This window comes from Cervus elaphus, chromosome 7 (genome assembly GCF_910594005.1).
Source record: "Cervus elaphus chromosome 7, mCerEla1.1, whole genome shotgun sequence".
NCBI lineage: Eukaryota > Metazoa > Chordata > Mammalia > Artiodactyla > Cervidae > Cervus > Cervus elaphus.
The window spans coordinates 30,364,727-30,382,496 of NC_057821.1; the positions used below are offsets into that span (position 1 = coordinate 30,364,727).

The 17,770-nt window shown below is 35.9% G+C and overlaps 1 protein-coding gene across 1 annotated transcript; it reads left to right on the top strand.

The window, feature by feature from the left end:
- Nucleotides 1–12,584: 12,584 nt before the first annotated feature.
- LOC122697407 (putative olfactory receptor 2W6) lies at nucleotides 12,585–13,529 on the top strand. The gene has a single exon (XM_043908229.1). The coding sequence runs from the start codon at nucleotides 12,585–12,587 to the stop codon at nucleotides 13,527–13,529; it is 945 nt and encodes a 314-aa protein (XP_043764164.1).
- The last annotated feature ends 4,241 nt before the right edge of the window (nucleotides 13,530–17,770 follow it).

The following is a 17,770-nucleotide window of genomic DNA, read 5'->3' on the forward strand; positions in this document are numbered from 1 at the left end:
ACAAGTATGAAAGGGGAAAATAACAGTAACACAATAATAGTGGGAGACTTTAATACCCCAACTCACACCTGTGGATAGATCAACCAAACAGAAAATTAGCAAGGAAACACAAACTTTAAATGATAAAATGGACCAGTTAGACCTAATGGATATCTATAGGACATTTCACCCCAAAGCAATAAATTTCACCTTTTTCTCAAGTGCACACAGAACATTCTCCAAGATAGATCACATCTTGGGCCATAAATCTAGCCTTGGTAAATTCAAAAAAAATTGAAATCATGTCAAGCATCTTTTCTGATCACAATGCAGTAAGATTAGATGTCAACTACAGGGGAAAAAACTATTAAAAATACAAACATATGGAGGCTAAACAACATGCTTCTGAATAACCAATAGATCACAGAAGAAATCAAAAAGGAAATCAAATATGCACAGAAACAAATGAAAACGAAAACATGACAACCCAAAACCTATGAGATTCATTAAAAGCAGTGCTAAGAGGAAGGTTCATAGCAATACAGAGAAACATCAAATAACTTAACTTTACACATAAAGCAACTAGAAAAAGAAGAAATGAAGAACCCCAAAGTTAGTAGAAGGAAAGAAATCATAAAAATCAGAGTAGAAATAAGTGGGAAAAAAAATAAAGGAGACTATAGCAAAAATCAACAAAACTAAAAGCTGGTTCTTCCAGAAGATAAATAAAATAGACAAACCATTAGCCAGACTCATCAACAAAAAAAGGGAGAAGAATCAAATCAACAAAATTAGAAATGAAAATGGAGAAATCACAACAGACAACACAGAAATACAAAGGATCATAAGAGACTACTATCAGCAACTATATGACAATAAAATGGACAACTTGGAAAGAAATGAGCAAATTCTTAGAAAACTGAACCAGGAAGAAATAGAAAATCTTAACAGAACACATCACAAGCATGGAAATCAAAACTGTGATAAAAAATCTTCCAACAAACAAAAGTCCAGAACCAGATGGCTTCACAGGTGGATTCTACCAAAAATTTAGAGAAGAGCTAACACCTATCCTACTCAAACTCTTCCAGAAAATTGCAGAGGAAGGTAAACTCCCAAACTCATTCTATGAGGCCATCATCACCCTAATACCAAAATGAGACAAAGATGCCACAAAAAAAGAAAACCACAGGCCAATATCACTGATGAACACAGACGCAAAAATCCGCAACAAAATTCTAGCAAACAGAATCCAACAACATGTTAAAAAGATCATACATCATGACCAAGTGGGCTTTATCCCAGGGATGCAAGGATTCTTCAATATTCACAAATCAATCAATGTGATACACCACATTAAGAAATGAGATAAAAACCATATGATTATCCCAATAGATGCAGAAAAAGTCTTTGACAAAATTCAACACTCATCTGGAGAAGGCAATGGCAAACCTCTCCGGTGCTCTTGCCTGGAGAATCCCACGGATGGAGGAGCCAGGTAGGCTGGAGTCCATGGGGTTGCTAAGAGTCGGACATAACTGAGCGACTTCACTTTAACTTTTCACTTTCACGCATTGGAGAAAGAAATGACAACCCACTCCAGTGTTCTTGCCTGGAGAATCCCAGGGATGGGGGAGCCTAGTGGGCTGCCATACATGGGGTCGCACAGAGTTGGACACGACTGAAGTGACTTAGCAGCAGCAGCAGCAGAAGCAGCAACAGCAACACCCATTTATGATTAGGGGAAAAAAAAAAAAAACTCTCCAGAAAGCAGGCATAGAAGGAACATACCTTAACATAATAAAAGGCATATATGACAAACCCACAGTGAATAGTATCCTCAATGGTGAAAAATTGACAGCATTTCCTATAAAGTCAGGAACAAGAAAAGGGTGGTCTCTCTCACAGCTACTATTCAACATAGTTTTGGAAGTTTTAGCCACAGCAATCAGAGAAGAAAAAGAAATAAAAGGAATCCAGATTGGAAAAGAAGAAGTAAAACTATCACTTTGCAGATGACATGATGATCCTCTACACAAAAAACTCTAAAGACACCACCAGAAAATTACTAGAGCTAGTCAATGAATACAGTAAACTTGAAGGATATAAAATTAACAAACAGAAATCCCTTGCATTCCTATACACTAACAATGAGAAAACAGAAATAGAAATTAAGGAAATAATCCCATTCACCATTGCAATGAAAAGAATAAAATACTTAGGAATAAATTTACCTAAAGAAACAAAATACCTATATATAGAAAACTATAAAACACTGATGAAAGAAATCAAAGATGACACAAATAGATGGAAAAATATACCATGTTCATGGGTCAGAAGAATCAATAGAGCAAAAATGAGTATACTACTCAAAGCAATCTATAGTTTCAATGCAATTCCTATCAAGCTACCAATGGTATTTCTCACAGAACTAAAACAAATAATTTCACAATTTGTATGTAAATTCAAAAAAACCTTGAATAACCAAAACAATCTTGAGAAAGAAGAATGGAATTGGAGGAATCAATCTGTCTGATTTCAGACTATACTACAAAGCTACAGTGATCAAGACAGTATAGTACTGGCAAAAAGACAGAAATACAGATCAATGGAATAAAATAGAAGGCCCAGAGATGAATCCACACCCCTGTGGACACCTTATCTTTGACAAATGAGGCAAAAATATGCAATGGAGAAAAGACAATCTCTTTAACAAGTGGTGCTGGGAAAACTGGTCAACCACCTGTAAAAGAGAAACTAGAACACTTCTTAACACCATACACAAAAATAAACTCAAAATGGATTAAAGATTTAAATGTAAGACCAGAAACTATAATATTCCTGGAGGAAAACATAGGCAGGACACTCCCTGACATAAATCACAGCAAGATCCTCTATGATCCACCTCCCAGAGTACTGGAAATAAAAGCGAAAATAAACAAATTGGACCTAATTAAACTCAAAAGCTTCCACACAATGAAGAAAACTATAAGCAAGGTGACAAGACAGCCTTCAGAATGGGAGAAAATAATAGCAAGTGAAGCAACTGACAAAGAATTAATCCCAAAAATATACAAGCAGCTCATGCAGCTCAATACCAGAAAAATAAATGACCCAATCAAAAAATGACCCAAAGAACTAAACAGACATTTCTCCAAAGACATACAGATGGCTAACAAACACATGAAAACATGCTCAACATCACTCATTATCAGAGAAATGCAAATCAAAACCATAATGACGTACCATCTCATGCCAGTCAGAATGGCTGCTATCAAAAAGTCTACAAACAATAAATGCTGGAGAGGGTGTGGAGAAAAGGGAACCCTCTTACACTGTTGGTGGGAATGCAAACTAGTAGAGCCACTATGGAGAACAGTGGAGATTCCTTTAAAAAATGGAAATAGAACTGCCATATGACCCATCAATCCCACTGCTGGGCAGACACACTGAGGAAATGAGAATTGAAAGAAACATGTGTACCCCAATGTTCATTGCACACTGTTTACAATAGCTAGGACATAGAAGCAACCTAGATGTCCATCGGCAGATGAATGGATAAGAAAGCTGTGGTACATATACACAATGGAATATTACTGAGCTAATTAAAAAGAACACATTTGAGTCAGTTCTAATAAGGTGGATGAAACTGGAGCCTATCATACAGAGTGAAGTAAGTCAAAAAGAAAAACACCAATACAGTATATTAAAGCATATATATGGAATTTAGAAAGATTGTAACAACCACCCTATATGTGAGACAGCAAAAGAGACACAGATATAAGAACAGATTTTGGACTCTCTGGGAGAGGGTGAGGGTGGGATAATTTGAGAAAATAGCATTGAAACATGTATATTACCATATGTGAAATAGATGACCAGTCCAAGTTCAATGCATGAAACAGGGCACTCAAAGCCAGTGCACTGGGACAACCTTGAGGGATGGAATGGGGAGGGAGGTGGGAGTGGGGATAGGGAGAGGGGGACACATGTACACCCATGGCTAATTCATGTCAACGTATGGCAAAAGCAACCACAATATTATAAAGTAATTAGCCTCTAATTATAATAAATAAAATAATTTTAAAAATAAAAGATGACATATAATGGAATCATCTATAGGATTTTATAAGCCACATGGCTATGCCACCTCCCAAAGCAATGAATTATATTTGCCAAAAGGCTAGTGCTCAGCCAAGATTGAAAACAAGTGCCCTACAAAATTAGAAAATCTAGAATAAGATGTTCAGAAATTTGAGTCAGTCCATCACTTCATGTACTCTAGTTTTTGCTAGGGTTAACATTTTGTAGTGTAGTGACAAAATTGAAGATGAAAAGAAAGAAATAGATATAGTAACTGTGAGGGAAGCAAAGATGTTGGAAGTAAAAAAAGACATTTTAAGTATGGTCCTTGAAATGCCCACTGAAAGTTTCCAGTGGAAAAATTCACTAGCAAATAATTCTATATCCAAACAAATTGTATTTTATATGTGAATGAAACATAAGTTTTTCTGATATGAAACAGCTCAGATAGTAGAAAATTCATGTAATTTCTTAAATTTTTCAGAAGTAATGAAGCCAAGAAAAAGATCAATGAAAATGCCAAATAACCCAGAACCAACAGACTAAAGAAAGAATTGTTAATAGTGTGTTAAATATATTATTGATTGATACTCAGAACCCATTTTAGCTGCCCTCTATCTGGTTTTTGGACTATAAGGGCAAGAAAGTGAGGACAATTATATATATTCATGTAAAAATCTAAAGGAAGAGGCAGGTAGAGACCATTCTCTGCAGTGTTCTTTTCTAGAAAGTGAAGATGTAAAGATACCAGTATTTCATCTCTAGATTAATGGTCGTCAAGATGCAGATTGGATGGAAGTATCAGCCAGATTTTCTGTTTCAGTGTGCTAAATTAATTTAGTAAAGACTAGTTACCAAAAAAACTTGAACTAACACTATGTTTAATAATGAAATAATGAATATTTTCCTCCTGAATTCAGGAACAAGGTAAACACAAATTCAATTTAAAACTGTAGTAGAGACTGTAACAAGAATTAATAAGTGAAGTTGAATGGTGGCTCGATGCAAGGTGAAAACTTAAACCAAACTGTATTTCTATATGAGCAATAAACAATTGAAAGTTGAAAGTGTAAAATAATGGCAGTTACAATAGCATTTGAAACAGAATAATTTAAATGAATGATGTACAATACCTCTACTTTGAAAACTACTAAACATCACTAAGAGAACTCAAAGAAGGCCTAAATAAATATGGAGCTAGACCATGTTCATGGATTGGAAGACATAATATTGTCATAATGTCAATTTTCCCCAAACTGATCTCCAGATTCAAAACATCTCCAACTAAGTAGGAAGAATAATGGCTCCCCCAGAGAGGTCCTCATTCTATCCCTTTGAACTTGTGAATCTATTATGTGATGCAGTAAGAAAGAGTTAAAGTTTCAGATGGAATTACGGCTGCTAATCAGAAACCTTAAAATAGGGAGAGTGTTCTGAACTATATGGATGGACTCAATACAACCACAGGCATCCTTAAATGAATGAAAAAGGATGCAGAAGAGTCAATGTCAGAGTGATCAATGTGAGAAAGGCTAGACTGGCCATTCCTAGCTTGAAGAGTGAAGGAATCGATACACCAATGACCATGGCAGCCCCTAGAAACTGGAAAATGCAAGAAAATGAATTCTTCCTAGAGCCTCCAGAAAATAATGCAACCCTACCAACACCTGGTGGTTTTCTCAGAGATACCCATTTTGAACTTCCAATCTCCAAAAATGGAAGATAATAAATTTGTGTTATTTAAAGCCACTAAGTTTTTGGTAGTTCGTAACAGCAGCAATAGGAAACCAATACATCAACCAGTTTTTTTTAAGAAATTCACCAGCTGATTGTAAAACTGACATGGAAATGCAAAAACCTACACTATCCCCAAATCTTCCTAGAAGAACAAAACTGGAGGAATGACATCACCTGATTCCTAGATTTACTATAAAACTGCAGCAATCAGGACAGTGCAGTATTGGCCTACGCATAGACAAATAGGTCAATAGAGAGCTCAGAAATTGATGTATAGGGTCAACTGACTTTTTGCAAAGGTGTTGAAATTTAATAAGAAAAATATAATCTTTTAATGAATGGTGTTGAACTTACTGGATATTCTATGGAAAATACGAAGTTCAACTTCTACCTCACACCATAAGAAAATTTTAACTTGAAATGAATCACTAAAAATAAAAGCTAAAATTACAATGCTTCTAGAATAAAATATACAGAAATATCTTCATAAGCTTTGAGTAGGTAAAGACTAACCATAAAAGAAAAATTCATGTGTTGAACTTTTTAAAATTAAAGTTTTGTCTCTTCCAAAGACACCACTAAGGAATTAGAAAAGCAAGCCATAGTCTAAGGTTCCTGCATATTCAGGATGATCTGTGCAATCACCAACAGACAACACCGCCTTTCTGAAACCCTGGGAGTCCAGTGAGAAGTACCAGCACATCATTGGAGCAGAGACAAATACAAGATGGACACACTGATGAGGTTAAGAAGAACAGTTTTACTTTACTACCTACCACCTCTCTCCCAAGGTGTCACAGCTCAGCGCCAAAGGAGACATCCTTAGCCTGTGATTTCTCCACTGGGAGAACGTGAGAGTACCTGATTGAGCAACCGGCTTCCCTAGCTGTGCAACAAAGACACTGACAAACAAACCGACTTCTTTCTCACGGTATTCAGTATGCTGAGATGTGCTGCAAGACTCATGGGGAGTGGTGACCATGAAGAAGGAAGAGCCTGAAAAACCAGCAGCTTGGGCTCTTGGAGGGCAAAAAAAAAGATGCAGTTCCTACTAAATACATTGCAGGCTCCATCAGCAAAAAAAGATAGAGGACAAAAATAAATAAAATTATGAAAAAGACATTACAACTGCTACCACACAAAATACAAAGGATCAAAAAAGACTATACCAATAAATCAGAATACTTAGAAGAAATGGTTAATTCCTAAAAACTAAAACCTACTAAGACTGAATTAGAAAGAAATGGTATCACCGACTCGGACATGAGTTTGAGCAGGCTCTGGGAGCTGGTGATAGACATGGAAGCCTGGCATGCTGGCAGTCCATGGGGTCGCAAAGAGTCAGATACGACTGAGCAACTGAACTGAACTGATCTGACTGGTAAAAAATCTAAACAGGCCAATTACTAGAAAAGAGATTGAATCATATATGACAAGCCCACAGCAAACACCGTACTCAATAGTACAAGGTTGTAAACTTTTCCTCTAATATCAAGAGCAAGACAATGATGACCACTCTTGTCACTTCTATTTAATATAGCTGGGAAGTCCTAGAAAAGGAAAAGAAATGAAAAGCATCTAAATCAGAAAGTGAGAAGTAAAATTGTCTCTGCAAATGACATGATCTTTGATATAGAAAATCTTAAAGACCTAATAAAAAAAAAAAACTCTAAGAATTGATAGACAAATTCTGCAAAGTTGCACATGCAAAAGAATATATGCTATTTAGACATTCCACATATATGTATGGGAGTGTATTAATGTATAAATTAATCCTAATGTAAGTATTTGATGAACACAGAATTCAAGACCATGATTGCCCTGGGGGTCAGGCAGGAAGACAGACTGAACAGTGTAAAGCCATATAGCCAGCTCTAAGCTATTAGTAAATTTTCAGCTCTTGAACAGAATGGCAGGCTGACAGGTGTTCACAGTATTATCTTTAATTCACTGAAAATTAAACAATGATTATTTGGCTCATGAACCTAGATTTTTAATTATTCCATGATTTTTCAATCAAATATTTTATTTCCTATGGACACAGTATCTAGATAATTGCCCATATTTCTCTAACTTGATATTTTACCTGTTGAATAAATCATATTTCAATTAAATGTGTTATTTTAATAAATACGGTTTATATTATATTTATAATATTCAATAGTAACTTTAGTGCAATATATAAATTTACCTCTGAAATTAATTTCCATGGAAGAAATCTAAATAGAAAATGGATAGACCCCAAAGTCTTAAGGGAACTTTTCATAAAATTGTTGTTTGGATAAGATTCTGACCATAGTCAAACTTTTGTTAATCACCTCTGTGGGGCACCAGTCCCCAAGGTCTAAATCACATCCACATAGTAGTGTTTAAAATTGCACACAAATATTTCCCTGCTACATCATTATGATTCTTGTAGTACACGCAGACCAACATAGCACTCTCTTTGTTTAATTAGGCAAAAATCTATCTACAAATGCATTTAACAAAAGTATACACTAAAAGACTACAAAAACACTATCAAAAATTTAACAAAACCTAATTCATCAACTCTTCAACCAGTCCTGCATCTAGCTTTTCTCCAAAATCCACATTAGATGGAGACATCTATTTAATCTCAGTTCAGCTTTTGTATTTAAATGTGAATGTGATTGTCATGTTATTAATAGTATAAGAAACTGGTGGCTATTCCAATATTTCATAGACTCAGTGACTTGCCACACAATTTTTCTGAATTATCAATGAAATGAAGGATCATCAAAGTGTGCACAGAAGTACATATGGACTACATAAGAGCATGACAACTGTGAATTCTACCCTCATGAAAGTATAATTACATTCTAATATTTTTTTCTTCTGGTAAGTATGCCCTGCTATCTCCAACAGAAGACATGGAGTAGAAAACAGATCCTAGGTAGCACAGATGTTAGATCTCAGTCTAACATGAAAGCAAATATGTGACAGATATGTGAGACAAAAATAAACCCTAATATACTAATTCCCTCTCAGGAGTGAAGATTATATTAAATTTCAACAAGAGCAGTTAGTGAATATTTTAACTTAGTAAATGCTCTCTATGCTGAGCATCTTACTAAACAGTTTATATGCAATATATCATTTAATTATCCTCACAAACCATTCCATGAAGCAGGTGGTCTGCTGCTGCTGCTGCTGCTAAGTCGCTTCAGTCGTGTCCAACTCTGTGGGACCCCATAGACAGCAGCCCACCAGACTCCCCGGTCCCTGGGATTCTCCAGACAAGAACACTGGAGTGGGTTGCCATTTCCTTCTCCAATAGCAGGTGCTCTAGAATAACTATTTTACAGGTGAGGAAACTCAGGCTTAAAGACAATAATTAGCTGCTTCAGTTCACACAGTGAGAAAGTAGTTGAAGGGTGTTCTAATACCATCACTGATGGTCTGAATCTAGAGTCCAGAGTCTTAACTACTTTTACATTGTATTTTTCTGCTTTGGCTTTGTATGGTTACAGCAATGTACATCTTACTTTACAGTTACAAAAGATCCATTTAAAATCTTTTTGTTTTTTATAAAATTTTACACAACTATGAAATTTTATGTATCTAGTTTTATCTCCATATCATTGTGTACACTCAAGTTATGTTTAAATGTGTCTGATTCATTTGTCTTAGATTTCACTGAAGAAAGTAAAATGTAAAGTTATGCTACATTATTAGAAACTGAAGTTCATACTATGAAAAATGAAAGTGAGTTTTAATTAAAATATAGCATGCCTCTTTTTAACATCTATTTCTTCAACTCATGTTCTCTTTTTTATATCATATTGACTTTTAAATTTAAAATGATATCTAAATTTTGAGACTTTAAGGCTTAAACCGAAATACTAAAAAGCATAAAATGAAGTCTTATATTTGGGTTCACAAGAGTAAATTACATAAAGTATAATCCTTGTCTTGACAGCACTTCTAACAAGGGGCCTTATATAATCCAAAGTTTAAATTAAGACTGCAATGTTTTCCACCTGCTAAAACTGGGTACATTTTAGAAAGCTTGTGTAAATCATAGACTGTCACTATTCTCTTCAACAGTGTAGCACACCTGGTGCACTGTGTTTACTTCTAAACTCACTATTCTGAGGCATTTGATAAACCATGGTGCATCCAATGGACAGCAGCCAGAAGAGCATAGTAGTTAAAGATTGTTCCGTGACTTATGCACTTGGTCTGGGAACAGAAATGTAACTGTATATTTAACAATAGATTCTAATATTAAAAGAGACTTAAAAGACATATAGAAATTCTTAATGAACCAAATTAAACAATAGTGTCTACAGATGCACATTTGAGTAATTAAACTAGTAAAATACAAGGAGGTGGTTACTATGAACATCAAGATAGTGGATACTTTCAAGGACAGAGAAGGGTTTATGACTGGAATGAGGCACAAAGAGAAGCTCCTGGGGTGGCTGGCAGCATTCTGTTTCTTGACCTGGGTGTCAAATGACAAAAATATTCACCTTAGCCCACCAACCTTTTATTTTTCTTTCTGTACATATGTTTTATTTTATAATAAAACTACCTTTATAAAACCATGTCAAATTGACTTATTCTGTATTTATTTCCAGAAAAAAGAAAAAGAGCCAGTACCTGGATGTTATACAAGGCATCTTTGAGCTCAACATAAGTAAGTAAGAGACACTGATTAAAGGAAAGAGGTTGCTTCATGTGCAAATGACTTTCCTGTCACTGAATTTATGACAGCAGGAGTGGAAGTGAATCCTCCTGTGGAAGGATTTCCTGTGCAGGATAGAAGGCTGGATTCATGGTGCCCGAGGTTCATTTCAACTCTAAAATTCTGTGGCCTTTTAATTCCCAACACTATCCCAACCTGAAGTGGTCAAAAAAAGCCAAGTGCATTCTGTAATCAAGTCATCGTGGAAACCAAGTCCTCTCCTCCTTCCGAAGCTTATTGGTTCAATCTGTACACTGTGTTTGAAAGTAATTTTGTGTATATAAATATGCTTGGGCACTTAAAAAATCATGCCAAAAAAAAGTACTTAAGCATTCCACTTTAGTTATAGACCACATGGTGAATCATCAGCGTGAAAGACAAAGGAAATGAGGGATAGATAGAGTAACAATGATTTGGGGGTAGGTGAATATAGCTTTTCATTTTTAGAATTAATTGTGAACGAAGGATTTCTGCCCTGCATAGGAAATCTTTCCACAGAAGGATTCACTACCAAGTGTCTTCACAAATATTAACCTTCACAATCTCCCTTCACATAACACATAGAGAACCTAGTATACAGACAGGTTAAATAAATTGCCCAAAGACACATTGCTTCCAAGTGGTGAAGCTGGAATTTGATCCCAAGCACTCTGAGTCAAGAACTGGTGCTCTTAAGCAATATGCCTAACTTAGTCTGACATCTACTCCATAAAAACTGGACACTCATAATTAAATTTCCATTTTATATTGAGAAAAACTACATCTCTATCTCATACTACTTAGTAATAACAGTTCTTTCTTCATGATTATAACGTGTAATTTCTAACTAAAATGCTTATAACAATGGTACACTGTAGGTAATTTATCTTTACTTTAACTCACTGTAACTGCAACTAATAGGTAATTATTCCTTGGCCCCAAAGACACTATAAATGTAAAGTATACATTTAGGTCTGAAGTTTATGGTCAAAGATTATATACATTAAAAAATTCATAAATAAAAAATAAAGATATGATACTGTATCTATTCACAGTAAGACTGATATAATTGTATCTCTTATCTATATTCTTTTAGAGATGAAATTAGGTGATAGTTTTACCTATAGAGTTCCAAAGCAGCTAAAGGATAAACTCATGCAATTAGTAAATTCCATGGGGAAAAATAACTCATTGATTGTTTAATAAAATGCTTTTTGTTTCAATTAACTGCCTGGGTAATTTTGCTGAATGGCCAGGTAAATAGGAGCTAACACAGATTGCTGCCATGTGTATGTGTGGATGAAAACCTTTTGGAATTAGTTCAACTTTTAACTCTGCAACAAATCAATAAGACTACGTAGATGGTGTAATAACATTTATAAAAGGTGTTCAAAGAATTATACAGCCTCTGTACATGTGAATAAAAGTTAATAGTACTAATAAGGACTTTTATCCGGCATCAAAAACACATGCACAAAAAAAGGGCAGGATAGTAAAGAACATCAAAATTAATACAAGAACAACAGTGTAATGTTGAAGAGGGGGGAAAAGAGGAGGATGCTGGTTGTGATGATAATTATGATTACAATTATAATGGTTGAGATGTAGACGTTTGAAAGTGAATATAGAAAGTGATTCTCTTAGCAAAAGGTAGAGCTTACCACAGGAAAATGTCATTTAACTTTTACCTTAAGCTCAACAGCTTTGTAAGAAAAATATCTGTGTGACTCAGTGGTCAAAAATTATTTTTAGAAGCATTCTGGGGAATTCCCTAGCAATCCAGTGGCTAGGATCCATGTTTTAACTGTTGGGAGTGCCAGGCTCAATCCCTGGTCAAGGAACTAAGATCCTAGGAGCCACATGGCAAGGCAAATAAAAAAAATAAAATAAAACTACACTTGATATGATTAAATATGTAGATATTTGGGGAAATGAACACAGCAGATATGTTAAGAGGTGTTCCAAAATGGGAGAAAGCATGCAAATAAGTGGCCTTTGGATATTCATGAAAAACTTCAGAGGTTTTTAGTTCTACCTAAGGCTGACACTATTTTTTCTTACCATGGTATAGCCTCCCAGTTTTGCAAAAGGAGCAATGGGAACCAGCAATGGAAGTTCCAGAACAGACTTCATCCTTCTGGGCTTTTCCGATCGGCCCCAATTGGAACACATCATCTCTGTGGTTGCCTTCATCTTCTATATTATTACACTGGTAGGAAACACAACTATCATTCTTGTATCTTACCTAGACACCCAGCTCCATACGCCCATGTATTTCTTCTTATCCAATTTGTCTTTTTTGGACCTCTGTTACACAACTAGCATTATCCCCCAGATGCTGGTAAATCTGTGGGGTCCAAAAAAGTCTATTACATATGGAGGGTGTGTGCTCCAATTCTTCTTTGCCCTTGACTTGGGAGCCACAGAATGCCTTCTCTTGGCTGTAATGGCTTATGACCGCTATGCTGCTATCTGTCAACCTCTTCACTACACAGTAATAATGCACCCTGAGCTTTGCCAGAAGATGGTGTTGATTGCCTGGTTAGGTGGTCTTGGCAGTGCCTTAATTCTTTGCTCTTTGACTTTGAAGTTGCCAAGATGTGGGCACCGGGAGGTGGATAATTTTTTCTGTGAGATGCCAGCATTGATCAAGATGGCTTGTGTCTATTCAAAAGTAATTGAAGTTGTTGTCTTTGCTCTTGGAGTGGTATTTCTTCTGGTACCTCTGTCACTAATTCTTATCTCATATGGAGTTATCACTAAAGCTGTCATGAGAATCAAGTCAGCAGCAAGGTGGCGAAAGATCCTTAATACATGTGGTTCCCATCTCACAGTAGTATCTCTGTTTTATGGAACAGTAATTTACATGTACATGAAGCCACAAACTAGCACCTCACAAAATGAGGGGAAATTCCTTACTCTCTTTTATACCATTGTCACACCCAGTCTTAACCCTCTGATATATACTTTGAGAAACAAAGATGTAAAGACTGCAATAAAGAGAATATTGTGGATAAAAAAATGGCAGGCAAAGTCATGAATTAGATGGAAAAATCAGAGTGTAGAGAGCTAAAGATATAATATTGACCTTGCCCAACAGAAGATGAATCAAATCATATATTCAAAGAGTATTTCTAGGGTGTTTACCACATACCAAGAATTGCACTAGGTACTGACTCTGTAAATAAATAGGAAGTAGGGATAAATAATGAGACAGATAAATAAATATACATAAATAAAATGTAATTCATGCATTCAAAAGCTTCAAGATTAATCAGGGACTATAGATAAATAAATAATTATGAAATGTGGTAACAACAACATACAAAATATTGAGAAATTATTTATCATAAGCATCTATTCTAAAATAAAATTGTACTGACTTTTTTCTTCCCAGACGTATCACTTTTATTAGAAATAACAGTCTTTCATTCACCTGATTCTGCCAAAGGAGACATTGTGGTGGAGACTAACAGCTCACAAGTACCCATTCCACCATCTGCCTCAAGTTTTAACAGAGCAGAAGGCTACTACGCTGGGGCTTCCCTGGTGGCTCAGTGGGAAAGAATCCGCCTGCCAATGCAGGAGACACAGGTTGGATTCCTGGGTTGGGAAGATCCCATGAAGAATGAAATGGCAACCCACTCCAGGAGTCTTGCCTCAGAATCTGCTGGGCTACAGTCCATGGGGTCACAAAGAGTCAGACACAACATAGCAAATAAACAACAACTACAAGTTGACCATTTATACTGAAGTCAATATAAAAGGCTATTCCTTATTTAACACTACCTGCTTGCACTTTCACTTTATAATGTTCTTTCTTTTCTTGAATTATAGTGGTAGTAGACAGTCATTTGGAGGAAAGGTTTTGATGCTCTTACTTGACAAAACAAAAATTTAGTAATCATATGTTTAATCCCATTTTTATTTTATTTTCTTGGTAAATACATTCAAAATCTGGGGATCTCTATGCTGGAGAATAAATTAAACTTCTCTACAAGTTGATCATTTCAGAGACTGAAAATCATCTCTGCAAATGAAAGAGTCTTCACATCCACAGTGCCACTGCTATGTCATTTCAAGTGCAAACAAATCCACCATCTGCCTGAAGTATCAAATATTTGGGAAAAACTGACATTAGGCTATTTCTCACCTGTACTTTCAGTTCTGTTAAACAAAAGCAAACCTTTGTTAGGAAAAACAATTCCTTTCTGAGAGAATAATATTAGCTATTTGACATTTTTCAGAAACAGCAGATACTTCTTGAAGAAGACACTAATTATTACCACTAGTCTAGAAAAATACAGGTTTTTCTTTGGAGTTGAGGATTCAAGAGAATTTGTAATTTTTTTAAGATACAGTAGTATCATCAAAGGAAATAACATCAAAGAATAACATAACTTTAACGCATGTTTATCTAATATTTTAAGTGCACATTCACAGTAGCCACATGAAAATGATGGGTTTTAAGTTCTTGTGCGCCAACCAAAATATCAAAAGAAAAGTTTCCATCCTTGCTGTCCTGCTGGTAAGAAACATTTCATGAACTTAAATATGGCCCATTGCTTTTCTTTATTGTCATTATTTTGCAATTTATTCATCAGCCCCCAATTGCAATATTAACAGAACGTTGTCTCCATTTTGCGCGGCCTTTCCCCCAGAACGATCTCCAAACCTGAAATTCCCAAAATGAGTTTATATCCGTTCGCATACCGGACCAGGAAAGGACTGGTAGCTAAGTTCACTACTGGCATTTCGGCTTACTGCCACAAGGTGGTGCTATGAAAAACGGTCCTTCGAGATCTAAGCACTGACATTCTAAGAGCTAAGGAGGTTTTGCCATACAATATTGTAAAGTAAAATAAAAATTAAAAAGTGCTAAGGAGGTCACAGCAGTTCTTACAAGGAAACTGACTCTCCCCTTTGCTTTTTCATAACAATTCTGTACCAGTGAGCCCGGCCTTCAGTCTCCCTTAGTGGCAGATTTTTGTTTCCAGTTTGAAATTCACCCATCTTCATCAGAGGACCTGCAGCCCATTAACTCTGACCGAATTTGCTTGGGCATGAGGTTCTTGAGGCCCGGATCACTTTGCTCTCTTTTTCGTTCTGGATCCCCATCTTCATAGGGTCGGACAATTTTTCCTTCATCAACCAATCCTCCAACCTACACCCAGCTCTACACACACACACACACACACACACACACACACACACCACACACACACACACTTTTATAATTAATTACACTCTTTCCCAAGAAGATGGCAAACTCTACCCACATCCTCTCGATATCCCCAGCATCTCTAATTCATAAATTTGCTGCAAGAATGTGGTGCAGAAGGCATTAGGATAAATACTGCAACATCACACAGTGAGAACCAAAGAACAAAGATTTATTGGGGAAACAGAGGAAACCAAGAGTCAGGAACAAGAGGCAAAGTACTTCCACCCTCTCATAATCTCAGGGAGAGGAGAGTCAGCACCAGGGTCAAGCTGTTCTAGTCCTGACACAACTGCTGTACCTTCTCAAAAGGTAAACTTGAATTCTACTTCTTACTGAGACATCAAGACTACTTGGCTGCCAGGCAGTCTGGGTTTAGATGCCAACTGTTTGAGGAAGGCCAGCTGCCTGGCACCTGAAGACCATGAATACCTGGAAAGTTGGAGCCTATCCTGTTAGGGAGTGTAAGGCACTGGTCCAATGGAAAACTGAGTTTAAGTGCAGTCCTTCCCTCCAGGAAGAGGGGGAAACCCCAGTTCCAGCTAGCCCCTTTCCTAGGCAACCTAGAGTGAGATCTCAGGATCACTTTTGAGTAGTTCTATTCATTGCCACACAGAAGATTAAGAAAAATATTTCACCCAGTGTTCAGTATAGTCTGTAGTTAAAGTTCTCAATAAATAGTAACTACTGCAATTAGTTCTGTTTGACTATTATTGCTTTTATATAAGTCTATTAAAAATCTCATATGGGAAAAGTATCAGAAGCAATTGACAGGGATGGACTTAGTCTTTTCTGACTTCATTAGCAAAAAGAAAAAAAAAAATCTAAAAGTACCTCAAACCTCACCCTCAACTCTGTGTGTGTAAACTGGACTTAAACTATGCACTAAACCAGATGGACAAAACATTCCATCCAAGAATAGCAGAACACATATTCTTCTCAAACACCCATGAATATTCTCAAGGATAGATCATAAGAACTAACATTGTTAAAATACCCATACTACCGCCCAAGGTAATCTACAGATTCAATACAAACCCTATCAAAATTCCAATGGCATTTTTCACAGAAATAGAAGAAACAATCCAACATTTCTGTGGGACCATAAAGACCCTAAATAGCCAAACCAATTTTGAAAGAACAAACTAGAAGGCATAACACTTCCTGATATCAAACTATACTACAAGGCCACAGTAATCAAAACTGTATGATATTGTAATAAAAACAGACACATAGATCAATGGAACAAGAATAGAAAGCCTAGAAATAAGCTCATACATATACAGACACTTAATTTACAATAAAGGAGCAAAAACCATGCAATAACCAAAGGACAGTCTCTTCAATAAATGATGCTGGAAAAACTAGATAGCTGCATGCAAAAGAATGCAACTAGACCTCTCACAGTATTTAACTCAAAGTATTACACCTCTCACAATAATTTACTCAGAAAAGGATTAAATAAAGACTGAAATTTCATGACCTGACCAAAAAACTCCTAGAGGAAAACATTATGGGAAACAAATGGTTTTTAGGATATGACACCAAAAGCACAGTTTAAAAAAAAAAAAATGCAAAGACAACCTATGAAATAGGAGATAATCTCTGTAAAACATATATCTACCAAGAGGTTAATATATGAAATCTATAAGGAACTCATACACGCAATTGCAAAAAAGCAATTATCCAATTTTAAAATAGACTGAGTACCTGAATATTTTCCCAAAGAATACATACAAATGGCCAAAGGTACATGAAAAGAGACCCAACATCACTAGTCATCAGAGAATGCAAATTAAAACCACAATGAAATATCACCTCATACCTGTCAGAATGGCTATTATTAAAAAGCCAACACAAATAACATGTGTTAGTAAGATATATAGAAAAGGGAACTCTCTACACTACGAGTAGCAATGTAAACTGGTATAAACCATTATTTTTAAAAGTATAATGAGTTCCTCAAAAAATTAAAAATAGAAGTACCATATGACCCAGGAATCCCACTTCTGGGTATATATCCAAAGGAATGAAAACAGAACTCAAAATGATATCTGCAC

Excerpts from the sequence above, each read along its gene's own strand:
- LOC122697407 (XM_043908229.1), top strand. The coding sequence starts at position 12,585 with ATGGGAACCAGCAATGGAAGTTCCAGAACAGACTTCATCCTTCTGGGC.